Source organism: Pholis gunnellus (genome assembly GCF_910591455.1).
Source record: "Pholis gunnellus genome assembly, chromosome: 11".
NCBI lineage: Eukaryota > Metazoa > Chordata > Actinopteri > Perciformes > Pholidae > Pholis > Pholis gunnellus.
In genome coordinates, this window is record NC_136538.1 from 20211268 (window position 1) to 20239216 (window position 27949).

General features: G+C 42.6%; 1 protein-coding gene across 2 annotated transcripts in view; it reads left to right on the forward strand.

The window, feature by feature from the left end:
* Window positions 1-27949, forward strand: part of LOC306703386 (spectrin beta chain, non-erythrocytic 1-like) — a gene marked incomplete at its 5' end in the record, with an annotated part of 65772 nt that overhangs the window by 20064 nt on the left and 17759 nt on the right. For both annotated transcript variants that reach the window (XM_079169346.1, XM_079169345.1), the window contains 26 exons: window positions 4175-4326; window positions 10186-10359; window positions 12344-12435; window positions 12810-12890; window positions 13767-13882; window positions 13996-14108; window positions 14231-14418; window positions 15289-15406; window positions 15723-15881; window positions 16316-16411; window positions 16836-17042; window positions 17368-17521; window positions 17659-17810; window positions 18084-18302; window positions 18646-18726; window positions 19074-19280; window positions 19391-19602; window positions 20927-21064; window positions 21366-21486; window positions 22019-22234; window positions 22320-22739; window positions 23727-23929; window positions 24211-24301; window positions 24410-24556; window positions 25031-25294; window positions 27139-27363. In XM_079169346.1, the coding sequence (XP_079025472.1) occupies window positions 4175-4326; window positions 10186-10359; window positions 12344-12435; window positions 12810-12890; window positions 13767-13882; window positions 13996-14108; window positions 14231-14418; window positions 15289-15406; window positions 15723-15881; window positions 16316-16411; window positions 16836-17042; window positions 17368-17521; window positions 17659-17810; window positions 18084-18302; window positions 18646-18726; window positions 19074-19280; window positions 19391-19602; window positions 20927-21064; window positions 21366-21486; window positions 22019-22234; window positions 22320-22739; window positions 23727-23929; window positions 24211-24301; window positions 24410-24556; window positions 25031-25294; window positions 27139-27363 (4346 nt within the window). The remainder of the gene's footprint in view (window positions 1-4174; window positions 4327-10185; window positions 10360-12343; window positions 12436-12809; window positions 12891-13766; window positions 13883-13995; window positions 14109-14230; window positions 14419-15288; window positions 15407-15722; window positions 15882-16315; window positions 16412-16835; window positions 17043-17367; window positions 17522-17658; window positions 17811-18083; window positions 18303-18645; window positions 18727-19073; window positions 19281-19390; window positions 19603-20926; window positions 21065-21365; window positions 21487-22018; window positions 22235-22319; window positions 22740-23726; window positions 23930-24210; window positions 24302-24409; window positions 24557-25030; window positions 25295-27138; window positions 27364-27949) is intronic.

The window sequence follows — 27949 nt, forward strand, 5'->3', positions numbered from 1 at the left end:
GGTTTGAACACAGATGGGGAGGAGCACCGCCTGAAGGCTCAGCTCAGAGCAGACGTATACATGTTTCTGTTTGAACTGTTAAAGTGTTAAATCTGGAGTAACAGAAAAGCTTCTTTTACTCATTTATTCCATTTCTTTTCTTCTCATAGTCTTTCCTTCCCTCTCTTTCAATTATTTTGTTTCCTCATTTGTTCTTCCTTTTCTTTCGTTTCCTTACCTTTCTTGTTCATTCATTCTGTTATTTCTTTCCTTATTTCATTTCCTTTCCTTCCCGTCTCTTTCCTTTTCTCTTCTCACTTTGTCTGTTCTTTCTTTTCCTCTCTTTTTCCCAATCTTTCTCATACTAGTTATTTATTTATTTAGTGTATGTGTGAATTAAAATGGCCCAATTTAGAAAACGTTTAAGAGCTGCCAGCAGTAACGAGCAGACATTTAACCTCGCTGGTCTGAGTGTTTTTATTACTGCGTCGGTGTGTATTGAAATAGACTTTTGTGTGTGTGTGTGTGTTTTTATCTGTCCTCCTGGGCCGCTCTGAGAAGCTGTGTTGTGATTAGTAGTGTGTCTTATCTTCATGCTTCCTCCTGCATTTTCTGAACGCACGCGCGCGCGTGTTTTGGGGCTTCCCCTTCCTGTGCTGAAAAAGAAGCAGATGCTCGTCCCAGCAGGAAATCGTGTTTACACTCATATGTAGACGCACAACACTGCTCGTCTACACCCGTGGAGTGTTCATTATTTTCAGCTGTTATTATAACGGACTAAATCTTTACTTTGCAGTTTAACCGATAATGAAAATACAATTTAGCTGGAGGCTAAGCTACGCACGCGCACAGCTAAGCAGAACTCAATGTCAATGGCTTCAATTACCTTTTCTGGCTTTACGGATACTGCTGAATCCACAACACGTAGCCGTGTGTGTGTTTCATTAGAGAGAGGAGACAGTGATATAGTGATGGAGTATCTCTCTGTGGGTCAATAGCACACATGCGCACACACACACACACACGCGCACACATGCACACACAATTAAAGTGGAGGATGACCGTAACGGTTAACCTGAGCCTGAGGCAACACACACACAAAGGAATGTACATCCTGAATGTCATGTGAGATGCATTATTCCTTGTATCATTGTGTGAATGTGTCACTCCCATAAATTCCCTATCCACAGAACAAAATGCATCATGGGAAGTCAAGGTCCTGAGTGAGAGAGACACGCACGCACGCACGCGCGCACGTACGTACGTACGTTCTGACACATACTGAGAGATTTTGTCCGTTTAACCACCTTCTAAAAACTGAGGATTATTTGACAAAATCCCAACATTAACGGCTTCATCGTTACAACACAAATCTTCTCTTCAGGTCATAGAAACCTTCAAGTTCTTTTGTACTGTTGACGGGCTACTTTAGAATTTAAATGAGTTTTGGTTTGTAAATAACCGTCATATAACATCCGTCAGTCAGCACATGCAGAAGAAGTTAGAAATTTGATAAAAACAGGAAACGATGTAAATCTCCCTAAATGCTGCATCTTTTGCTGACATTTATATTAAGATAACTACGGATCTTTCCAACATTTTACAATGTGGATATTTCGTCATTAAACAGTGACGACAGTGTGACACAGGACATCACAGTACTATAATAAGGTCATTATACTTTTACCTCTGTGTCTGAGAGAGCTCGCTGCTTAAGGAAATTCAAACTCCACTTTAATGTTTAAACAAACGACCAATGCTGCCGAGTCCAAAATCGTTCTGAACTTTGCCGGTTTAAAAAGTCTGGCTCCCGTGTCTGAGTTAACTGAGCCGCGACCGACACGGATCGGCAACACTTACTGTCATTTTGTGTCAAGACACAGACTGTTAGCTACCTTTAGCTGACTGCACATGTGACATATTAACAGTTCACTGCTTTTGAATCATTTCCACTTTAAAAAAGTGATCTCTTTTTCTAGGATTTTTCGAGGAAGAACCTCATTCTGAATCGTGTGTGTGTGTGTGTGTGTGTGTGTGTGTGTGTGTGTGTGTGTGTGTGTGTGTGTGTGTGTGTGTGTGTGTGTGTGTGTGTGTGTGTGATATAGGAGGAACGTTTCAGGGATATCAGACTGTAAACTGTAACATGTTGAGCTTTTCTGGCTCCGGTCGGTCGTGGATGCCGTGACGTCGTCTCCACATATTTCTATCAGCTCCAGTTAGATATGAGAAATCCTCCACAGTGTGTTTGTTCTGAGTGATAAAGCTGCTGAATGCCGGTGAACACTGAAGCTATTGTCCCGCTCCAAGCTAACACACACACACACTCTGAAGGTCATGGATCTGTATGAATGTTTGTTTGCGTGTGAGAAGCAGTCGGGGGATCTTATCACTCGTGTTTGTGTGTGTGAGTCCAGTTTCCTTCCAGAGGTCAAACTGAGTTTATTCAAGTCTCATTTTCAGTTCATGCACTCCGACCCGACTGTTGCAGAGAAAATGTCCTTCTTCTCTGTCAAGATGGGCTCGTTTGGGTTTGTTTAGTTTGAGTCATTTGCTGGAAAAATGAGGCTTTGTGAGCATGAAAAGACGATGACAACATGACTAATAACTCAGGCACATTGTAGGATTGATGCTGTTAAATCACTTTGTAAGATTCATATTAATCAAATGTATAACATTTTTCTGAGAACTCTCATGTATCTGACTTAATAATACGGAATAACCAGAAAGAGAGAAACAAACATGGACGCCTCATGTCAGCTATAATTCCTCATTAGAGTTCATTAACCCACCTTTAATAGATATGGTTCTATATTCATCCAATAACGTGTCCTTTAACTCTGCAGCTGTCTTGAGTCGTGTGATGACGTAAACGTTTTAAAGTCGTGGAGCTTTATTCACCCGTTGCTGCCTTCATCCAGAATGATGTGAAAGTAAATTATAATAAATACACAATGTGTTAGTGTATCGTAACATCAACAGCCGGATGAAAGCTACATCTTTGCTGAATCATCAGAGAAACCAGAGGATGACGGGGCGTCCAAGTTAAATACTGATTCTTGGTGTAAATCCAGTGGTTCCACCAGTTGTTACATTCATTCAGGCGTGTACGACATCGCTGCTCTCGTGTTACCGTTGCCTAAAAATGATTCCACTGATGTCCACAGATTTTATATCTGGGTACAAGATATTCTGTACCAGCAGATATCTTGTGTCAAGGTATCTGAATCATTGACTAGAGGACAAGCTGGAAACAGACCTCCTGCAGTGAGAGAAATAAGTTGACAGATTAGAAACTTTAAAGATTGAAACGGGTTTCAGGGCTTGTGTCATCAGCCTGCTGTGACCTTTGACCTCCGTCTTCACCGCTGCACGCTTGAAATGTTCGCGGAGGAGAAACCGAAACTGCTGCGACCTTTCTGTAAATGTTTAGGGGGGAAAAAGTGACAGAAATCACTAGAGTGTAAAAACACACATATTTAGCAGCTGTGTGTGTGTGTGTGTGTGTGTGTGCGTGTGCGTGTGTCACGCCCTCTCCTCCTTGTGCAACTTCCTCCTTTTGACTTTGGCAACTGAATCAGAGTTCAGCCAAGGAAACACTCTGATATACTGTACACACACACACACACACACACACACACACACACACACACACACACACACACACACACACACACACACACACACACACACGAGAGATAGTGTGTGTGAGAGAGCAGTAACAAAAACCGTCAGGCCTGTGGGATATAAACTAAGTTGTGTTGCAGACAGCAGGTGTCCGCTGTCAGACTCCCGTTCATCTGTGTGTGAATATTTACAGCAGTGATTTAGATTTAGTCTGCTTTGTCAGACACAGGAAACCTCTCCCATATACACACACACACACACACACACACACACGTATACAAACACACAAAATCGCAGAAGCTTTCCAAGAACAATGAGCCGATGGGATAACACTCACAGGAAACACGTACACATCCAAACATACCTGTGGGACTCAAACCGGCCGCTCTGCCTGTTGGAAACAAAATGTTCACAAAATAACTCAACGTCGTCTTACTACCTTTTCACAGAGCTTTCATTTTCCCCTCACGCGCTTCCTCGGTTGTCTTGAGTTTTGCCATACTCGCCATGTTTTACATTGTGTTATAACCGTTCCACTGACCACTGCTCTCTCTCCGTGTCTCTGGTCCAGATGAGCGTGAGGCGGTGCAGAAGAAGACCTTCGTTAAGTGGGTGAACTCTCACCTGTCCAGAGTCTCCTGTCGGATCACCGACCTCTACATGGACCTGAGGGACGGACGCATGCTCATCAAACTGCTGGAGGTCCTGTCGGGAGAGAAACTGGTGGGTTTCGTCGCCGTTTGTGCTTTTATTTTGAAAGGTGAGCAGAGGCGGGAGGGCCTCTCACCTCAGCAGCAGGTTACAGTTAAAGGAACAGTTCAACATTTTAGGGAATCGTCTTGTTCTTCAGGTCTCTTGACACTTTTACATCTACATGTTGCGCCCATGTTGTCTTGATGCGACTAATTTCAATTCAATGCTCTAAAATCAACGTTAAAAACGACAGCAGCACAATGTTAGAAATGCACAGAGAGAAATTAATTGTGCATCTTCACAAGAGCGCTGTCATACATTTAAATTACTTTAATAAACCAGGAAACACGATGCATTTCAAATCAGTCTATAACAATTATTTTATATATTTCATTCCAGAATAAAAGAGGAAATAGACCCATCATGATCTTATAGTCTCTCTGAATTTGACTCTCAGACATTATAGAATAGACGATTTCTACGTCATCTTCATGACTTGTGTTAATTCATTCTTTGGAGGAATCACTTTGCTCATTAATTAATGCGTCGACCGCAGAATTCCTTGTTTACCTTATTTCATTATTTTCTTCAGCAGTGACCTTCTCTCTTTGGCTGAACACAACAAGCTGTTGGCTGTCTGCAATCTCCCTCTCTGCTTATCTGTTTGTTTCAACACAGACTTTATGACTCTTACAATCATTAACCCAGAATCACCTCTGTCTCTCTGTCTGTCTCTCTCTCTGTCTCTCTCTCTGTCTCTCTCTGTCTTTCTCTCTGTCTCTCTCTCTGTCTTTCTCTCTGTCTCTCTCTGTCTGTCTCTCTCTTTGTCTCTCTCTCTGTCTCTCTTTGTCTCTCTGTTGATCATCAGTGTTTGTTGTTAAACTGGCAGCGGTTCATTTATATTAACTTTGTAACACCTTGTTGAAGATGTACTAATATAATCTTAAGGAGATTTTTACACCATTTTTTTAAGTACATTTTCAATTGGCACATAAAAAAGCTGAAATATTGCAAATACTTGTTTTAGCTGTAAAAGTTAGTGTCTGGATTAAAACAGACTCAGTGAATCAATGACAGAAATGAAGTAACCAACAGCTGTTTATGTATATTATACTAATATTAACACAACAGTAGTGAATAGAAACAAGCGTTCATTCATGATTTATTTTACAGATTTCCTTGAAATTGGGTTCAAATATGTGCTGCATTTGGATGGAAACCTGATTTGTGGAAGGAAGCACTAATGCGTGAAGAGTTTAGTAAATAATAAGCCACCTCCTGTAGACGGACCTCGTCGTGGGGAAACATAGTGCAGTGGTGATTATATCTGATTATAACTGTTTTAAACCAATGAAACGTAATCATAGTGGTGTGTGGGCTGACTTAGTCCTTCACGTATGAATAAACACCGCTCAGCGAAAGAAGTAAACATGTTAAAAGACTTAACATCCAGGAATTAGACACAGCCTGAAGTCAAACATCAAATAGGCAGCAGTATTCTATATGTTCTCTAATGAACTGTGAGTCTCATAAGAAGATTAAGAAGCGGACAAATAGTTATCATTATTGAGGGGATTTAGTCACGTTGGTCATTAATTAAAGCTTCAGCAGTAAACTGCTTTTCCTCCATTATATCATTTTGTTAGTGAGGTGGATGATAAACATGTTCATTAACCTTCATGTTTACTTCCTGTGAGGTGGTTTAATAATTGGATGAACCTGAGATTTAATTAAAGTTGAGATACAGCAGCGGGGGGGGGGGGTGGTGAGATACAGTTGCTGCCGGTCTGCCGTCACCATGGCAAAGTGAATACATTACTGTTGAACTGGTTGAGCTTTGTCTGTCCTCTCCGTGTCACTACCGGGGTTCATGCAGCTCTTTAAATGTTTTAAAGTCATTGAAGCATTTAGATTCCTCTAAAGACAAAAGGTAATAACGAGGCGTTAAAAAGCTTTAAATCGTCTCTCTTGGCTGCTGAAGGCAGTAATGTTTGTTATGACATGTTGTATTTTAAAAGTCACTACAAGGAACTTTTAACTGGTTCTGAAACAGTCTCAACTCAATACTGAAGCCTCTATATGAATTAAACGAGACCTTTGGCTGCATTGTTCTTAATACATGTCATTGGGTTCAATTCCCAACGAAATCAGACAAAACGACTTAAGTTGAATCAATCCATCAGTTTTCTGTCGTTACGTCATTATATTGTAGGAGTTATTGTTATATACGGCAGGGAAGGACCGAAGAATGTGGTTCAATAAATAAGTCGAGGTCGTATCATCCATCCAGGATCATGATCGCAATAAATTAAATTCTATGTGTTATTAACAATGTCTAAAAGGTAATAAATGTAACTTGCTGAACTCTGCAGAAACCCTGCCCTGATGTGTACACACACACACACACACACACACACACACACACACACACACACACACACACACACACACACACACACACACACACACACACACACACACACACACACACACACACGGGCTGTTTTTCTTTCTGTCAAACTCAAAGACATTTAAACTCGCTCAGACGGTCCCAATTACACCCCCTGCCTTGTGACTTCCAGCACTACGAGCCAAACTCTTCGTCTTCTTCTTCTTCTTCTTCTTTGGCCGTCTCTCTTCAACTCTTGTCTTTTCTCTCAGCTGTCTTCCGGCCTTTTCACAACCTGTCAAACACACAGAGAGAGAAAACGCAGCTACACTGTCAGCCAGGAATGTAGACTCCATTTTCTGGTTATTTTACATTTATGTTCTACTTTATTTATTGTGTTTTTTTTATGGTTGTTCCAGAGAATCTGTGGCATGTTGGATCCTCATGGAGGAGGAAGTGAGGGGAGGAAAAATGACGTGCATAGGAAAGGAGACAAGAATGATGAAATGAAGAGAGAAAGAGGGGAAAAGGGGAAATTGAAATATAATAAACCAGAGAAGCAGAGTGATAGTGAAGTGGTGAGCAGGACGGACGGAGGGAATAACAGTGTTGGGGGGTGTTGGCGTTGTGAAAGGAGTCATTGAGTAACGTTGAGGCTTCACATGGAGCCAAAACGCCTCCAGGAGCCGCAGAAGAATCTGAGCGAGAGCGGCTGTTTCCGCACTGCAGAGGCAGGATTTAAAGGGTCGTTCCACTTCTTTCGTACGCTTGTCCGTCGTCGTGGCTCTTGATGACTTTATTCTCACAAAGTTTAATTGGTGAGATGTGGGCACACGGTGCCATCATGTCAACACTGTTCAGCAGATGTCCTGGTGTCTTTAGCGCACCACACCAGGATAACGCCGCATGTTTTTATAACTGTCGACAAGTCCAGAAAAAGACCAAAACCATCAGCGTGTTGCTTCGTGTCGCAGCGCTTTCTGAAGCCTGTTGGTTCATACAGAGGTGAAAACATCTCACACATGTAGAGCTTAATCTATAAAAACAGTTTCCTTAACAGCTGGAGAGTAGTTCAGTTGAGTACTATGGTATCTGTAAAAGTACTGATGAATGTACCTCAAAATTGTACTTGGATTAATTTGGTGAGTATTTGATGCAGCAGGACTGTGTGTGTGTTTATAGTAATGAAGGAACAACAGTATTGATGAGTTTTTAATAGTTTTGGAACAAGAATGGAGCTCTATGGCACCGAGGAAAAGGACGTCAGGCTTTGATGTACACACAACACTTGTTAGTAGATACATTTTGTAAGAAAGACATAGAATACCACCGGCCTTTCACTGCTGGAGTAAACCAAAGGGGTGTTAAGGCCTCTCTGATGTGAAACACTGTAACCACTCAGAGCAGAAAGGGGGCGGCTCACCTCTGTACCCAACATGACGCAGCATGATAGTTCAGTCTAAAAACGGCGAAAAAGCACCAAACTGCGGATGGGTTTTTGTTTGCTTTCATGGAATAAAGTGCTGCTCTCTGAATCTCTGTGGTTTCATGGATCTGTGACTCCAGGAGACAACGGTCCAAAATATCTCTGCTTCAGATCCTGGATCAGCGAGCGACTGTTCGCCGGCTGGTGTTTATGTGTCTGTGTGAGGAAAAGCAAAGACGGCCGTGTTGTTGTTGGCCGGCTTCCTGCTTCGGATGGTCAGCGTTGGACAGAGGACATGTGGCCTTTTGACGGCCTGCAGGATGTAACGTCGCTGCTCTGACAGCTCCGACATTTGTTTTATTGTAGTTATTTATTATTACTATGTTTTTGTTTTATTTATATTTCACCCTAAACATGTCGGTGTCATCCAAAGGACTCTTTTTCAACCGCAGACCACCAGCAAGATGCAAAGTCATTAAAAACAGAAAGAGAAAAAAACATTTCTGAGAATTAAAAAGTAAGAAAAAAAGAGTTTGTGGCACCTCACCTGAAATACAGACTGTGTCCACTAACGTCAGAAACATTCATCAGAGTGTACACAACTTTGAGAAAACTTTTGCATAGTTTTCCATCAAACAAACTTGAGTAGTGATTCTCATGTGAGGAAACCGTTTGATAGTCAGCAGCTGCTCACGCCCGTCCCCGGCACAGACGGAGTGAAGTTTGAGTTATTTTAAAGGTGGACGTTGACCAGACAGACTTGTGTGTTATTGTTATTAAATCCGTGCTAATTGCATCAGTGGTCTGCTCCTCCAGAACATCCTGCGGCTTTAAATCCTCCACGTATCACGCAGACATAATACAGAGGCTGGTTAAAACAACAGATGGACTTTTTAAAGATTTGCTCTCCTGAATGATATCAATCGTATGATAGTGAGGATTTGTCCTCAGGGAAAGTATGCAACAATAGAATAGATTTTAAGAGTAGCAGTACTTATATTTGAAGTACTTGTGCTTTACTGGAGTATTTCCATTTACTCCACTGCACCAATAATAATCATATCTGACTGCTCTTCATTCATCATATATTATTCAGTCTGCTGGAACACCTCACTGACACTCAGAGGTGATGCCGACGCTTCCTGTCTGTTATCACGGTTCCATCTCGTGACTTTTATTTTTATATTTGTTAGTTTGTGCACACAGATTATCTCACGAACAGCTTTTGGTTTCTCTTTTTACACACTGCCTCTCCATACGACTATATTGATGGACCTTCTGAGGGTGTGGAGGTTGTTGATGTGTACACATGTTTGTCTTTTGACACAAAGGAAGTCGACTCATGAGGAAGATATTCTGTTGATTCCGTGATTTAAAACATATCAGCTGTTCTTTGGTTGAACCAACTGTGTGGAGCGAGACTCTTAGAGCTCGGTGACGAGTGCTTGAATACAAATGTGTCCAGCATAAATCAGATTCAGAAGACATCACTTCAATTCAACCCCCTTACTATAAAGAGTCTAAACATTAAGAACTCCAAATCATAGAAGTATATTTCTGATTTCCAGATCTTCACCTCTACCATTAAATTCAGAAATTCCTCTCAATTCATTTGTGAGCGTAAACTGCGATAGAAATCGAAGTAAGAAAAAAAATACTTGTCTCAAACTTTTGAGACAAAAATTCAACAATCATTCCAGTTTTTTTTTTATTATCTGTAATTCAGTATATTTCAGGGTTTTGTTGAGTAATTTCATGATAAACTCATCACAGTATGTACATTACAGAAGAAGTTGTTTTCACTTTCTAATTCTTCAAATCACTCGGCTGGTCCTTGTGCATCGTGACATCCTTGTTTTCTGGTGGTTTCAGTGTGCAGTAATATTTGGTTCTTGGCAGATATGTTTAGTAAAAGTTACTCTATTGCATAAAAAAAAAAAACTTTCACGAGCAAAGAACACTTTAAAATCTAAACGCTGTTTTCTTCTTCTTCATGTTCATTTGACAGCATAAGTAGTTCACGGTTCCTGGTTTTTGGAAGTTGTAAATGAACTGAGATGTGTTTTGGTTTCAGCCCAAACCCACCAAGGGTCGGATGAGGATCCACTGTCTGGAGAACGTGGACAAGGCTCTGCAGTTCCTGAAGGAGCAGCGGGTCCACCTGGAGAACATGGGCTCCCACGACATCGTAGACGGAAACCACCGCCTCACCCTGGGGCTCATCTGGACCATCATCCTCCGCTTCCAGGTAAGAGGCAGCCACGCAGGTTTGCATCCCATGATGACGTAGACGTACTCTGTGACATCTGGGCAACCAGACTCTATTCCACACATACAAAAAACACCTTCACACACTGTGGTAAGTGTGTTATCTTGTTAATCATGAAATGAATAATCATTAATATTTTCATTACAAGATTTATTTCTGCAGCGATGAGATAATGTTAAATCCTTTATAACCCTAAAAATGTGACTAAAAGATGAAGAGTTTAAATGACTTCATATTTTACTGTTTTTTTTAGACATTTCTAATTTATTTCTTTAAAATGAGAAGACCGGTGATCTGCTCCCTCACCTCATTACGTCCCTGAGCTTTTTTATTTATTATTTGATCTGCTTCAAAGCCATTGATCTCTGTGAAAATGACCTCGTGTAATGACTCGTCATCTACTGTATGTTGATGGGGTCGTCGTGTCACTCGGGTGATGATGTCATCATCAGGGACAGTGAACAGTTGGCTGAAAAGGATTTAGCTTTTATAAGCCACGAGGATTAATAAAAAAACTCTTTTTAGTGGTTTTAAATCCTGCAGTGGGTGAAATGCAGCAGAGTGCAGATTGACAGCAGGACCTGTGTGTGCGTGTGTGTGTGTGTGTGTGTAGAGGTAGGTGTGTAGGCGTGTGTTTGCGTGTGTGTGTGTGTGTGTGTGTCATATATTCCTCTGCGGTGTTGATTTTGCTGATTTGTGGCTCAGATGTGATTCACGCTTCTATCAGGCTGAAACTGATGGATGTCAATCAATGAAGGTGAGATGTGTGTGTGTGTGTGTGTGTGTGTGTGTGTGTGTGTGTGTGTGTGTGTGTGTGTGTTTGTGAGGACATATCAGATTTTAAGATAGTTTGGAAATTGAAGGTTTTCTTTGGGCTTAATGTCCTAAATGTGAGAATGATTTTAGAAACATGTTTGGACAGCGAGGACAGTTTAAGAACATCTGGACATGTTGTGAAAGTGCAGACAGTTTTTTTTTTTTTTAGTTAAAGTGGGGACAGGTTTGGAAAGCATTGATACTTTTATAAAGTGAGGACATTTTTCATCTGTATGCCCATGTTTAGAACGTGTTTTTGGACAGTGAGGAAATGTTTAGAGGGTGTGCACACGTTTATGAAATATGCACATGCTTGGAAAGTGAGTACAACTTTGAAGAAGTGGAAGGTCTGAGAGTTGGGTTCAAGGCTGGAGTCTGGGGAATGCATTGTGAATCACCAGTGTGGAGGTGCAGATGTTTGTGTGTGTTGATGTGAGGAATGTTGGTGACGGTGAGGACATCTGTGCAGACAGCTGATGCATCATGTCAGTGGTGGACCTCACTCATTACGCATGCATGTGTGAGTGAAAGCAACAGCGTGGGACATTTTCACAGAGATTTGTTTAGTTTAGAGATGCCACGATGTCTGTATTTATACTGATGCTCTTAATCTTCTTACAGCATGTGTGTTGTTTTTATTTTAAATAAACCCTTTAATATTGAATCCTAACCGAACCTTCAAAACTCATCTTTTAGAGCTGCGACTGCAGCAGGGATTGATGAATGCTTTATGCATCATTTAGTGTTAATTGAATTTGATTATGGTTATTACTACTTTGAAGGTAATGGCTTTGGTAGCATAAGTTAACTTTATTTTAATAATAATACCTTTTAATCTTTTTCTTTAGCATTGCTTTCTCCTCCCCATGCTGTGGTGCAATTTATCCCATTTCCTTTATATACTGTATGTGTGTCTTTTAACTAATGAGGGAACAATTGATTTAATAATTTGATAATGAAAACAGAAAGTTGCATGAATGCTGTGAAGTTGACTGAAGTGTCTCAAAAAGATAATTACGCACAAAATGTAACTCTTCCGGTGTAAATATCCTTGAATAAGAATCAGATTCGTCAACAAGCGGCCTCCTCTCTCATTAAGAGTCTGTTACATCGGTGCCTACTCTCTCTGTCTGTGTGTCTGTCTCAGATCCAGGACATCAGTGTGGAGACGGAGGACAACAAGGAGAAGAAGTCGGCTAAAGATGCTCTGCTGCTCTGGTGTCAGATGAAGACGGCAGGGTGAGAGTTTTAAAAATCACTTCCTCACATCTGCATTTCTAGATTGTTAGTGCGTCTCCAAAGTTCAGACTACATTTCCCATCAGCCCCGTTGCCTGCTGTTCTTCTCCCTGAACAAATTGGAAGTGATACTTTTCCCCCTCGTCGGCTTTAATCTTTCCACTATCAACCAGAATCGTTTAGTTCTGTTTGCTGAGCAGAGTCGAGGCTAATAAAGTGAGACAGTGACGGCGCCATTAGCTTCATTTTCTGACATACCTAAATTAAACATGATGTGATGTGGAAAACACAAACGGAGCACCATTAAGTACCGTTTTCAGTAGCGGCGGTGCGACATGAGAACCTGACGAGCTGTGATTTCCTCTTCCTGTCCAGATATCCAAACGTCAACATCCACAACTTCAGCACCAGCTGGAGAGACGGGATGGCCTTCAACGCTATCATCCACAAACACAGGTACCACTACCACTCTTCTACGCTATGGAGTCATTTCACAGATTCCAGTAAAATGAAGTTACTGTACATTGATGATGATGTTCATTTGGGACAGAACACTTTATTTTATCTCCCTCATACAGGCAGATGTTTGTGTTTACAGTCAAACAAGCTGCGTACTCATGATGCCATGAGAACCGTTTGAAAGCTGCTACAATCACGTGAAACACAAAGCAGCTTTAAAGAGAAACTTTCTCCTCACGACCTTTATTATCCACAAACACAAGTGGCTCCAACATCACGTCACTCCACATGTTCTGTCGTAGCTCTGCACACAGGCTCCTCTTTAATAACTGCTCAGCTGATCAGTCAGCAGGCTGTTTCCCTCAAAGCGAACTGAGACTGAAATCATGTCTTTATGCACATTACAGTAAGTAATAAGAACAGTCACGCAGCAGATCGGAGAAAACAAAAAGAGATTAACTGAAAATCTCTGATTATTAATCATTTTGGGGGTTTGTGTTTGACTGAAACTTCCACTTGATCTGGAATTATTCTTTTCTTTCCAGTTGGAACAGTTTAAGACCAGTAGGGACGTACAAATGGTTTATGTTTTTCTAAGCTGTTTCCAATATTTGTAGTCTAACTTTAGGCCAACAAAATGATGATGACAAATTAATGATTTTACCAGAATCTTCCCCAGAATGTTGTCCCTGGAGAAATGTCTCACAAAGCACAATTGTTAACTTTATTTTATTTATTTATAATCGAGATCCAAGTCATTAAATCACTTTAGAGTCCTCTCGTCGTCCTGGCTACAGCTCAGATTTCAACCCGATTTCTGTTTTTATTTGATCAATTACTAAGTTCTTCTTTGTTTGTTATTGTTGTCTTCAGACCGGACCTGATCGACTTTGATAAGCTGAAGAAATCAAACGCTCACCACAACTTGCAGAATGCCTTCAACCTGGCCGAGCAACACCTGGGCCTCACCAAGCTGCTGGATGCCGAGGGTGAGGGAGGAGACACACACACACACACACACACACACACACACACACACACACACACCCCTGTGTTTTCATACAGTATGCTCTCTGACCTTTGACCCTGTGTGTGTGCGCAGACATCAGTGTGGACCACCCTGATGATAAGTCCATCATCACCTACGTGGTGACCTACTACCACTACTTCTCCAAGATGAAGGCGCTGAAGGTGGAGGGGAAGAGAATCGGCAAGGTGACCAAACACCTCCTAACACCGCGAATACATTCTCACCTCAGCAGACGTTAAAGGGCCGTGTTGTTGTTGTTGTTGTTGTTGTTGTTGTTGTTTTAAACATATTTCCTCCTCCTTTCCAGGTTCTGGACAACACCATCGAGACAGAGAAGATGGTGGAGAAGTACGAGTCTCTGGCGTCGGACCTGCTGGAGTGGATCGAACAGACCATCATCATCCTCAACAACAGGAAGTTTGCCAACTCTCTGGTGGGAGTCCAGCAGCAGCTGCAGGCCTTCAACACTTACCGCACTGTGGAGAAACCACCAAAGTCAGTGAACACTGTACACACACTCTGATGACTTTAAACTGTCCCCAGTCTTTACCATGGTGTTCGGTATTCCTGGCTGATAACATTAAAAAGTAATGCTGAAGAGAAGTACGACTCATCTATAAAGCAGGGAATACGTTGGTCCTTGTGAACGAGACATTAGTATTGTGTGAGGAGTTATAAGCTGGATGATTACGTCATTGCTTTCCAAGCCGGACCACAACAGCCAATGAGAGAGACGAGCCGGAGCTTTAGCGTTAGCTAGCTTCCTACTGTTGAGCGATATTTGACAGTTTGTCGCTCGTCACTCTGGAGTTCGTAGTTTCTGTGTTTTACCACAGTTTTGTCTGACTGACGAGACAACAAAAGCGTCTGAATCTGAACAGAAATGTAGAAGATGTTAACTGGAAAGAGTCAGAGCAGATCTCTTACAAACAGCTGCAGGAAAACAAAACAAGTGGCTTCTTGTAATCATGAGGCTTTTTTATTAGGCCAAATGGAGCTAAAGACAACAACCATCATCAAGCTTAAACAACCAAATTAATTCTTACAAAAAGATTGTTAAAATTGTAACATTTCACATAAAACTTTTATACTTTTTTTAACAGACATGACAGTCTTTGCTCAATGCCTTTATGGCTATGACTAGTGAGTGGATAAAACACAATATTGAATCCTGCATGCAAATGCAATGAACATTTAGCATGAAATGCTTTTTCTTGATTTTTCTCTCTGGTCGTTTGAGGTTTCAGATGTTGCTGTATTAGACTTCGTTACACAGCACGAGTTGTCTGTCGTTGAACCTTCAAATGTCTGAAACTAAAACTTTAAATAGTATAATATGAATTGTGTGCGTGTGTGTGTGCGCAGGTTCACAGAGAAGGGAAACCTGGAGGTTCTTCTGTTCACCATCCAGAGTAAGATGAGAGCCAACAACCAGAAGGTTTACACTCCTCGAGAGGGCAAACTCATCTCCGACATCAACAAGGTAACTTATCATCATAACGATAACGGCGTTATTCAAGTTATTTGATGAGAAAATCCATAAAAGGGTTGTTACATTAAATCTGCTTAAAATATATAAATCCCAATGTCAAAGATCTATATTAATTTAAAAGAAAAAGACACTGTTAATGATGAGCACAATAACATCATTAATAAACAATACAATAATAATAACGTCCGGCTATTAGAATCTTTTAAAAACTAAACATATTGATATCGATCTAACTGTGCTGGAGTCGCCATCATGATGTTCATCGTGTGTGTAGCTGTTAAGCTGATGTTGTGTGCGTTTGTTTTAGGCATGGGAGCGTCTGGAGAAGGCGGAGCACGAGCGGGAGCTGGCTCTGAGGACGGAGCTGATTCGTCAGGAGAAGCTGGAGCAGCTCGCCCGACGCTTCGACCGCAAAGCCGCCATGAGGGAGACGTGGCTGAGCGAGAACCAGCGGCTGGTCTCCCAGGTAACACGCACTTCAATACTACCGTAGTCTGATAACTCAGAACAGAAGTTCACTTTATAATGCTGTAAAGGTGCAAAGATGGTGCTCACAATCAGTCCAATCCATTCATAAAAGTCTTAATAATAATTAATATCTTGTCCATATGTTCCTCTATCCTTCCTTTGTGTCCTCTCCTCGCTCCTATTTCCTCTTCTCTCCTCTACTTGTTACCTACCGTTCCTCTCTCCTCTCTTCGTTTTCCTTCCTCTGTCCTGTCCTCATTTTCTTTCCTCTCGTTGTCTCCTATTCTCTCCATGTTTTCTTTCCTCTCTCTTCTTATTGTTTCCTTTCCTTACCTCTTCTTGTCTCCTTTCCTCCCTCCTCTCCTTGTTTTCTCCCTCCTTCTCTGCTGTCCTCTTTCCTCTCCTTGTGTCCTTTCCTCTGTCCTCCTCCAGGATAACTTTGGATTTGACCTCCAGGCCGTAGAAGCTGCTACAAAGAAACATGAAGCCATAGAAACGGACATTACAGCCTACGAGGAGCGAGTTGAGGTCAGTTCATCACAGCTTTAGACGCAGAATTAGATTGAAATAAGCCCAGAAGTAGCCATTATTATGACTGTTATTATTGTTCAACTCTTTAGGTAGTCAAGTTCAAAACATTGCAGGTTGGAATAAATAGTAATTAATACTTTTCTACATTTTAATCAGGTAGTTCTAATATTTTTATGAGAGTGGTTTTATCTCAGTGACGTAAATGATGTCTTACTTTTATATGTTTTTAGGATGAAAATGTTAAATATCACTTACAGTTTGTCTATGAAAGGGTTCATGTTGTTTGTAGTTTTTATGACTAAACTTTCCCCGTTGGAAAACATTCAAATCTGTTGTCCGACACGTTTTGTAGTGTAGGAACCCAAAACGAGGTAAGATCTGTCTTTTGTTGTCCATTCATCCCTCCCTCTCTCTGGTGCAGGCGGTGGTCTCCGTGGCGAGGGAGATGGAGTCTGAGAATTACCACGACATCAAACGCATCACGGCCAGGAAGGACAACGTGATCCGGCTGTGGGAGTACCTGCTGGAGCTGCTGAAGGCCCGCAGGCAGAGACTGGAGCTGACCCTGGGCCTGCAGAGAGTCTTCCAGGAGATGCTCTACATCATGGACTGGATGGACGAGATGAAGGTATGGAGGCGGAGGGGCAGTCTGTTATTTTTACTGTGTTATACGCAGCTAAAGTTCTTGTTCTTCTGTCGGGGTTAAGACAACATTATAACACTTATGCGTTTAAGAAAAATAATTAAATATGAAAACATTTCAAACATCACGAGAGCAGTTAAAATCCTGAACCTTGAACTGTAGTATGTTTGATTGTCTCTCTGAAAAATAATTTCAATTGACAAAATAATACTTGATTCTGAATCAGAGCGCTACTAGTTTATTGGCATTAAAGTCCTGCATGTCTGAATCATTGGAGGATGTTTTGACGCCGGCCTCTCTCGCCCTGCAGATGATGCTGCTCTCTCAGGATTATGGGAAACACCTGCTGGGTGTGGAGGACCTGCTGCAGAAACACGCTCTGGTGGAGGCCGACATCAGCATCCAGGCCGACCGAGTCCGAAACGTCAACCGCAACGCTCAGAAGTTTGCGGATGACATGGAGGGTGAGACATACAGACAGACGGATGAAAAGAAGACATTTTAGATTTATTATCACTCTCTATTTTGCTCCTTCATTGTTGTTCCTTCAGAGAGAGAAACGGATGAGCATGATGATAATATTTCCTCTCCCTCTCCTCAGGTTATAAGCCCTGTGATCCTCAGATCATCAGGGATCGGGTCGCTCACATGGATTTCTGCTACCAGGAGCTGAATCAGCTGGCGGCTGAGCGGCGAGCTCGCCTCGAGGAGTCCCGCCGCCTCTGGAAGTTCTTCTGGGAAATGGCCGAAGAGGTTTTTATTATTACTCTTATTATAATTATTTAAAGTTCTCGGCAGCTAAATGAAAAATGTCGTTGTCAGTTTGATTTTAGTCTCTTTTTTTTGGGCTTTCAGACACTTCTGAAACTTCCTTTACGTTTTGCTGCCTCTGAACCAAAATGGCCGCATGTTGTGGCGTAACTAAGAAGCTTTAACCACAGCACAGTCGACTTCATCAGAATTAGGAACCTGAGTTTGCTCTGAGGCGACGTGACTGATGCCTGAATGTGTGTCTGTGGTCTGTAGGAGGGCTGGATCAGAGAGAAGGAGCAGATCCTGTCCTCCGAGGATTATGGGAAAGATCTGACGGGAGCGGTGCGATTGCTGAGTCAGCACAAAGCCTTCGAGGACGAGATGAGCGGGCGAGCCGCCCACCTGCAGCTGACCATCAAACAGGGCGAGGAGCTGGTGGCCAACAACCACTTTGGAGCCGACAAGATCAAAGAGCGCATCCAGGACATCCAGGTACGCTGCACCGGAGCTTCTGCTCTGAGGAAACTTTAAATCTGTTTTTATTCTTCCAGTGAACACAAAGACGTCTTAACAAGTCTCAGAATGTCTTAATATTTAATTTTAAAGCTTAAAAAGCTATTTACTGCCTTTTAATTAAGTCTTTAGAGGTCTTTAGATTTAAATGACTACTAGCTGTACACAAATCATATATTTCACCATCGACTTTGTTTTAAAGGGTTTGATTTATTGGCTTCAATGGAAATAAAGGGAATAAAAGTCCTTCTTTACACACAACCATTGCATCCCTTCCTAACACCTTCCCTCCTTCATTTCCTTCCTCCTCCTCCCTCTGTAGGAGCAGTGGGCGGCTCTGGAGCGTCTCTCTGCCGTCCGTAAAGCTCGTCTGCAGGAAGCCTGCAACCAGCACCAGTTCCAGGTAAAAACACTTTTCGCAGCTTCTCGCAGGAATGTTGATTGGATTTGAACAAGCACAAATTAGCTTTTTCATTTGCTGCTTCAGTGCGTCTTCCTCCTTATACTATTCAGTTATTTCTAGTTATCTAGCAGCCAGAAAGACAGTAATGTTTACGGCTGTTTTTTTAAATCATTGGTAAAAGGAAATGAAACGCATTTATTCATTTTCTGCTCAGGCAACAAAAACAAATCCAGATAAGAAAATCATTATTCTGGTCTGCAGGATACATTTTGACACCTGGAAAAGTAATTGAAAAAATTGCAAATATTGTTTTTGGTTATATTAAACTTTTGGTTTCCTCCCTGCAGGCCGATGCCGACGACATCGACACGTGGATGCTGGACGTGCTGCGGATCGTCTCCAGCGTGGATGTCGGCCACGACGAGTTCTCCACTCAGGCTCTGGTGAAGAAACACAAAGACGTGGCCGAGGAGATCGGCAGCTACCGGCCCGCCATCGAGGCTCTGCATGAACAGTCGCGCACACTTCCGCCCGAGAAGGCCAACTCTGAGGAGGTGAAGCTCTGACAGACACGGCAAACACAACACGGACCTCCGGAGAGTCTAAAGTAACAGCAAGGGAAGAGGTTCTCTTCCATCGCTGATGGTGTTGGTGTGTTTTGCAGGTTCAGAGCCGGCTGGCGGGCATCGAGGAGCGTTATAAGGAGGTGGTGGAGCTGACGCGGCTCCGGACGCAGGCGCTGCAGGACGCTCTGGTTCTCTACAAGATGCTGAGCGAAGCAAACGCCTGCGAGGTGTGGATCGACGAGAAGGAGCAGTGGCTCAACAGCATGGACATCCCCGAGAAACTGGAGGACCTGGAGGTCGTGCAGCACCGGTGAGGCTCATGACGCAGAGCAACATCTGTGAACCAGGAAGTTTGGGTTTCCTGCGTGTTGCCATCTTTAATAGTTCTGATTATAATATTTTATTTTTGTCGCGCTTTCCAAAACAGAAGGTGCTTCACAATCAGATTAAAACATACAAAAAGTGAACACATGCCAAAAAAAATACAAGGAACGAGAGTTGGGCTGAGACAATCAGGTAGATACTACCTCAAAGAGTCATTTAAAACCCCCAAAATATATTTACTTTGGGAGGAGGGACCGCTGTCCCCTTGGTGGTGCGTTTATGGAACTGCACTGAAGGTGGATTCAGTAAATTATTAGAAGGAACGTAAAACAAATGATTAGAATTTCTTAAATCCAGTTTGAGCTGGTTGTTGTTTAGATGCTGCAGCAGAGAGAAGACGGTCACAGAGACTGTGGGAACCAGCGTGTGTGTGTGTGTGTGTTTTCATATATGTGTGTGTGTGTCTTTATATATGTGTGTGTGTGTGTGTGTTTGGTTACACAGTTCGTTCACAGAAGCCTCTGAATCTGGTTTTCAGCCACTTGTCTCTCAATATTGTTTGACCACAAAGCTTCACATGGATCCTTTCCCAGACGCTGGTTAACTGTGTGTGTGTGTGTGTGTGTGTGTGTGTGTGTGTGTGTCTGAACAGCAGCAGCTTTCAGCTAAAAACGTTTCATTTCTTACCTCAGTTTTTTTCCTATCAATAGCGTCATGAAACCTGTCGAACATTTATTTAAACATTTATAAAGATATTTGCTTCTTAGCCGGAGCTCAACGATACTTCGACCCTGCAGATTTAATCAGATAATTTTAGTTTAATACAAACCAGTAACAGTCGATGTCGGGAGAGAAATTCATGATGAATTAAAATCAAAACCTTTTAAATTTGCCACTCGGCTCATATCAAAGTCACAATTATTTAAAATCTTTTACCTTTATTTATGTAAAAAAATAATATCAGCTAATGGTGAGATTATCAGCCTTCGGGCTCCAGGCTTCACATTTATCTGAAACTTGTTTATTTGGATGTTTTAAATGCATAAAAAAGGTATTTTCATTGTGACTTTAAGATGTAATCGCACCATCCCCGGTTTGAGCACAACTGGGAACTTTAGTTACATGTCGGCTCTATACTGCATACTATCTATATATTAATAATAAGAGATATGGAAGTAATAAAGGCTTTAGAAAACATAAGCAACACTCACAAGCTTTAGGTCTTTAGTGTTACTGACAGAACTCCTCACTTTATCAAACATTAAAATGTTGTATTAATCTAAATGTTAATCATTACGTGTAACTCACAGGTTTGAGAGTCTGGAGCCGGAGATGAACAACCAGGCGTCCCGAGTTGCCGTGGTGAACCAGGTCGCTAGGCAACTGATCCACTGCGGACATCCCAGTGAGACGGCAATCAAAAGCCAGCAGGACAAACTCAACACCAGGTAATCTCACTGGGATTAAACCAGCTCGTACAACCGGGATGAGCAGATCCTCAACCAATATTTGAGATCATTCCGGTAAATAAACCAGAATTAAAGGGAAAACTGAACAATGATTCAAGTTTGGTAAAATGGTAAAACGAGACTAAGAAGGGAATGACTTCAAATGAACATGTTGTTTAGCACTGACTAGCAGGTCAACATACTGTAATAAAGTGAGATTTGGGTCGTTTAGATAAAGTAAGCAAACCTGGCAGCTACCTGGTGTTTTGTGTTGCTGATCTCCGTCCGTCCGTCCGTCCAGGTGGAGTCAGTTCAGAGATCTGGTGGACCAGAAGAAAGACAGTCTGAGCTCAGCTCTGGGAGTCCAGAACTACCACCTGGAGTGCAACGAGACCAAGTCCTGGATCAAAGAGAAGACCAAGGTACCAACAGAACATAACCCGTCTGCTCCTGCAGCACTTTAATCCTTCACAGCAGAGGTTTTCATACTGTGAGTTAGAGGGAGACATGAAGCAAAGATACTGTGTGAGGTGAGAGGGACCGGTGCTCTAAAAACAACAGGAAGTCAGTTATTGTATTGTGCACCAAAGCTGTCAGCAGTGACTGTGACACACGGGTCACGGAGCCAATAAATAAACTAAAGAACGCGTAGTCACAGATTGCAGCAATGTGCGTCAAAAATCACTCCTCCTCAGAGTCATGACTCTCGAGCTCACATACATGATGCACATATTTTTGGATTCAGTGTGACTTACACTTTCAGATGATATGATGTCATCTCCAATGATGATAGCAGTGACAAAATCCCTCACTATCTACTGTTTTGTGTTGCACTATTAATACTCGTAAAGGCTCAGAATGTCCCCTTCAGCATGGCTCTTAAAAATACTTGTATTTCCTGTAATTAAACTCTTGGCTAACTCACCCGCTCCCTCCGTCCCTTTCCTCCTGCAGGTGATCGAGTCGACCCAGGAGCTTGGGAACGACCTGGCCGGCGTCATGGCTCTGCAGAGGAAGCTGACGGGGATGGAGCGCGACCTGGCCGCCATCGAAGACAAGCTGGGCGACCTGGGGAAAGAGGCGGACCGCTTGGCCTCAGAGCACCCGGAGCAGTCCGAGGCCATCAAGGGACGTCTGGATGGGATCACCGGTGTCTGGGACGAGATGAAGGTAGGAGAGTACCTGTCACAGAATACGATCAGGTGCACCATTAAATCGCTTCTCTCTGAATATCTCACCCCCTTTCTGTTTCCAGGACACCATGAAGAACCGGGAGGAGTCCCTGGGCGAGGCCAGCAAGCTGCAGAAGTTCCTGCGCGACCTGGACGACTTCCAGTCGTGGCTGTCGCGGACGCAGACGGCCATCGCCTCCGAGGACATGCCCAACACGCTGGTCGAGGCCGAGAAGCTGCTGACCCAGCACGAAAACATCAAGAACGAAATCCGCAACTACGAGGAGGACTACCAGAAGATGCGGGACATGGGCGAGATGGTGACGCAGGGCCAGACGGACGCGCAGTACATGTTCCTGCGGCAGCGGCTGCAGGCGCTCGACACCGGCTGGAACGAGCTGCACAAGATGTGGGAGAACCGGCAGAACCTGCTGTCCCAGTCCCACGCTTACCAGCTGTTCCTCAGGGACACCAAGCAGGCTGAGGCCTTCCTCAACAACCAGGTAAACCCGTGATGTCATCACAAGGGCATTACATCATGTGATCTGACCACAGAGTGAACTGTCACACACACATACACACATATAGACACACACACACACAGACAGACAGTGCATGCTGGTATTGGCGCCAACCTCACCTGACCTTGTACAGGATTAGCGATTAAAGAAATGGATTGAAGTAGAGCTGCAACAATTAGTTGATTGATTGACAAACAAGTCAACAAATCTAGAAGGATTTCCTGCTTTTCTTTCTAACGTAATTAATAACTGGATATCTTTGTGATTGAACTGTTTGTCGGACAAAAACATGACATTTAAAGTCGCAGTGCACATTTTTCACATGACTTTCTGTCCCTCTCCTCTTGTCCTTTCGTCCACCTGGACCTGATTTCTCACTTGAAGGTCCGAGGCTGCCACCAAGTGGTAGAAGTCCTTCATTACAGCAACATGTTGAGACGGTTTAAATTACTTTCTGTATGTTTTTAAAACCTTTACTGATTAACTGGACACATATTCCAAAGAAAAATACCTTTATTCAAACGCATACATACTCACAAATTACAGAAAAGATTTTTCTAAATTTCATCCAAGTCTCAGTTGAAAAACCCAAATATTTTGTGTAGGACGTTGTGACTCCGAAATTAATTTAAATCATCTCAACATGTTGCTGTAGTGACGAACTTCTTCCACTTGATGGCAGCCTCTGACCTTAAAAAGAACAGTTAGAGAACAAGAGGAGAAGTAATATGTCCACTGTGACTTTAAATGTCATGTTTTGTCCGAACAACTGTTCAGACGCAAAGATATTCTTATATATATTTTTTACTTTTGCACGTTTATTAGTGTCAGCACTTAGATTCTCATGTATCTGCATGTTGTAGTAACGTTGTTGGAGGAAGCCTGACAAAGAATTTCACAGCCAACAACTGATTTGCTGTGATTGTTGTTCATAGAGGAGTTTCTGGTTTCTGTGTGTTTGTGTCTCAGGAGTACGTGCTGGCTCACACTGAGATGCCCACCACTCTGGAGGGGGCCGAGGCCGCCATCAAGAAGCAGGAGGACTTCATGACCACCCTGGACGCCAACGAGGAGAAGATCAGCGGCGTGGTCGACACCGGACGCCGCTTGGTAACAGACGGCAACATCAACGCGGAGCGCACCCAGGAGAAGGTGGACTCCATCGACCAGAGGTGACCGAGATTCTGTTAGTCTGTCTGCGGGATTTCAAGCTTTTTCTTCATTTCACATGACATTGGCTATTATGTTGTTTTTTTACCTCTTTTACTTTAATTACCTTCCCTTGAGCAAGGCACGCCAACCCTGCCTGCACCAGACTGGTGACTCAGGCTTATAAAGTAGCTTTTATATCTGGAAATATAAAAATGTTCTAAATGTACAGGTAGATCTGTGTGTAGGTAGGTGCAGAAAAACTCGTATATATGTTATAAAAATATTGATTATTGTCTTACAGACACAAGAAGAACCGAGCGGCTGCCAGCGACCTGCTGTCGAGGCTGAAGGACAACAGAGACCTGCAGAAGTTCCTGCAGGACTGCCAGGAGGTAAACTACAGAATCTGTATCTGATACTTCATATTAAATCAGTGCAGAAAACCTGCAGTGACTCAGTTAGAGAGTCCCTGAGATAACGTGCTGTCTGTGTGTCTACAGCTGTCCCTGTGGATCAATGAGAAGATGCTGACGGCTCAGGACATGTCGTACGACGAGGCCAGGAACCTCCACAGCAAGTGGCTCAAACACCAGGCCTTCATGGCCGAGCTGCAGTCCAACAAGGAGTGGCTGGACAAGATCGACAAGGTGGGAGGATGCGAGGAAAAGATGGAGGGGGCAGGGAAGGCAGACATGTCCCTCGGCTTATTTTAGGGTCAACAACAGCCCTGGTTGAACAGCTTCTAACCAAAGACGTCATTTGACATGAGCCATTGATTTGAATGAGTTTATTACATTATGAATATGATGTACGCTGACTGTCTTCCTTCAAACAACACAGTCCAGCAGAACCGTCTGCAGTGACATTTATTGTAGCTGTTCAATCTCAATAAATCCCCTAAATTACCACTTGAGCTTCCTCAAAGTTAAAGTTAAATAAAATGTAATTTACAAATTTTCAAAGTTCTTCCCTTAAATTTGAAATAATGTTCAGTGTTATTGATCAAAGAGTAAGAGAAACTGATGGACCTGCCAGACACTCTTTGGTCATTTTATCAACAAAACTCGATGCTTTCTTTAGCTAATGATAGCTGAGTTTTAAAAACCAGCGCTGTCTTTCAGGACGGGCAGGCGCTGATGGCAGAGAAGCCGGAGACGGAGGCCATGGTGAAAGAGAAGCTGGCGTCCCTGAAGACGATGTGGGAGGACCTCGAGTCGACCACCCAGACGAAGGCCAAGTGTCTGTTCGACGCCAACAAGGCGGAGCTGTTCACCCAGAGCTGCGCCGACCTCGACAAGTGGCTGGGCGGCCTGGACGGGCAGCTGCAGTCTGACGACTACGGCAAGGACCTCACCTCCGTCAACATCCTGCTGAAGAAACAGCAGGTGAGGAGCACATTTACCCGATCGCTACACTTCTTCAGATCTTTACAGGAGATTTGCATTAACATGAAGACTGACAAGTGACTTGCGAGGATGTTTGTCTTTCTAGTTTCTAATGCTCAGAAGCTCTTCCTGTGTCAGTTTGACTAAACTTCCTGTAAAGTCTCTCAGTTTGACAGCAGAGTTTCTCTTCCACTTAACACCTTTTATCACAGATAAAACATGAGACACTGAATGTAAATGAGTTTGCGCTCGCTGACTTTTCTGAAGCGTATCATTCTGTTTTGTTTAACTTTCTCTTAAGTTTATTTTTTATTCAGTGATTCCAAACATCTTTGGCTTCTGATCCCTTAAAGGAAATTCAAGTCTTTTATGTTTATCATTAATACAATACAGCCAGGCCTTTACTGTGTGTACAGTTAGTAATGTATGTAAAATACTTCTAAAGATAATATGAGGCTTCAGCTGTTTGAGTTGCACAAATCAACAGCGGTGGAAGAAGAACTCAGAGGATGCTAGTATTTAATTGAACCAATACACATAACTGTGCTTCTAAATTGAATTATTTAATATTGAAACAGACAGTGATTGATTACCTGAATGCATTCCTGCACTTTGGCTTATTTTTGCAAAATAATTTCACAATTGTGAAATTAATCATTTTTGTGATCCAAAGCTCTTAAATTCCTGAACGGGAACTCTTCAGGAATTCCTCCATTTTTACAGTGAGGAGAGTGAGTCTTACCCCCCTTTACATAATCCATCCACTTGTGCCCACACACACACACACACACCACTACTCTCACACAGCAGTTATATAAGCTCTCATTTGATGAGTTACGAGCCCACACTGAGCCTGAGGTGTGTGTGTGTGTGTGTGTGTGTGTGTGTGTGTGTGTGTGTGTGTGTGTGTGTGTGTGTGTGTGTGTGTGTGTGTGTGTGTGTGTGTCTCCACCAGTAACCGAGACAGAGCTTGAATCCGTCTGAAGGATGATGTCGGTATTTTCAGTCTATTAGAGCAGCTTTACTTCTCTTATCATCTGTCTTCTCTTGAGATCTGTGCTGTAATTTCGTGTGTGTGTGTGTGTGAGAGAGAGATCAGTAGCAGAGTGTTTGATCTGTTGTACAGTGAAACAGAGGAGAGAGAGGATTCCTCTCCTCCTCCTCGTCTTCCTCTCTGCTCTCATTTTATCCCAGACTCCATCAGTTATTTGTTGTTATTTGATCTTCTGTGAAGCCGTTTCAGACTGTTGGTCCGCTGTCTGGCTGCTGGAAGATGATCCTCACTTTGATTTCTGTTTTCGTATCAGTGAAATGTTTTTGGAGGTTAACACAGATTTGTACTGAATCGAGGAGAAGATGAGACGAGGCTTCTGAACATCTTTTATCTTTGTAAAAGCTGTTTTTATTTATGTATTTATTTATGTTTTTTTCAATGGACACCAAATGTGTGATGCTTCTGTTACATTTCAATTTGATTTTAATTTCATTAGGTTTCATTACTATTATTATAATCATTTTTTTTTTTTACAATTTTGTATATCTAAGGACATTTTATCTCCATTTTCTCCTAATTTGATTAATTTGCTGAAGCACAATCTTAAAACTCAATGTCCACTCGCTAGCTTTTCCTGAGGCTGTCAACTCCATATCAGAGTTTGCTCAGCTGATATGTGACAAAAGAGCAAACCTCCTTCAACTGAGGAAGACTGTGAGTCATGGTTAGAAGCTGTGGAAATAGCTAGTTAATGGACGTTGAGTTGAGATGTATTTCTCAGTCCTTAGTTCTGTGGTTTTTACAAACGTATTACGTCTGCCCGTCTGACCTGTAAACCGTCCTCCTTCAGATCCTGGAGAGCCAGGTGGAGGTGCGTCAGAAGGAGGTGGGGGAGCTGCAGAGCCAGTCGCAGGTCCTCAGTCAGGAGGGGAAAGGCTCCGAGGAGGTGGACGGCCAGAGGATCAGCGTGGAGAAGAAGTTCCAGTGCCTCCAGGACCCACTGAAGAAGAGACGAGACAACCTCATGGCCTCCCGCGAGATCCACCAGTTCAACCGGGACATGGAGGACGAGATCGTAAGTAGAGGAAGAGTGGCGGTAGAGCGCTGACCTTTAACCTCTGGTACAGGAAGTGAGGTGTGTTTTACTGCCGAGTGGGATCTCATCTTCATCATGGCTTTCATTTATCAAAAAGTGAAACTGGTATAAGACGTGTTGGGGGAAGTCGTGCTGTTATGTAGCAGCAGCAGAAATAATAGTGGTAGCAGCAGTATTACCGCCATCATTTGTATCATTAGAGGTGGTAGTATTAGTAGCAGTATTAAGAGTATTTGTAGGAGGAGCACGGGCAGCATTGTTAGTAGTGGTGTTACTAGTAGTAGTACTGGTGGTAGCAGTTAGTTGTACTGCAGCAACAATTACCACAGAGTTAGTATCACGAGTATCAGTAGAAATACTACAACTTGCTGTTGTAGTATTTGTACTAGTAGTCATTGAAGCAGTCGTTGCATCAATAGACGTTTCAGTACCATTAGCAGCAGCGGTAATAGTAAGAGTACTAGTATCAGTAGCAGCACTAGTAGTAGTGCTTGTAGCATTAATAATATTACTAGTAGCAGTAGTATTACTAGTACAGTGGCTGTAGAAGTAGTATTACCTATAG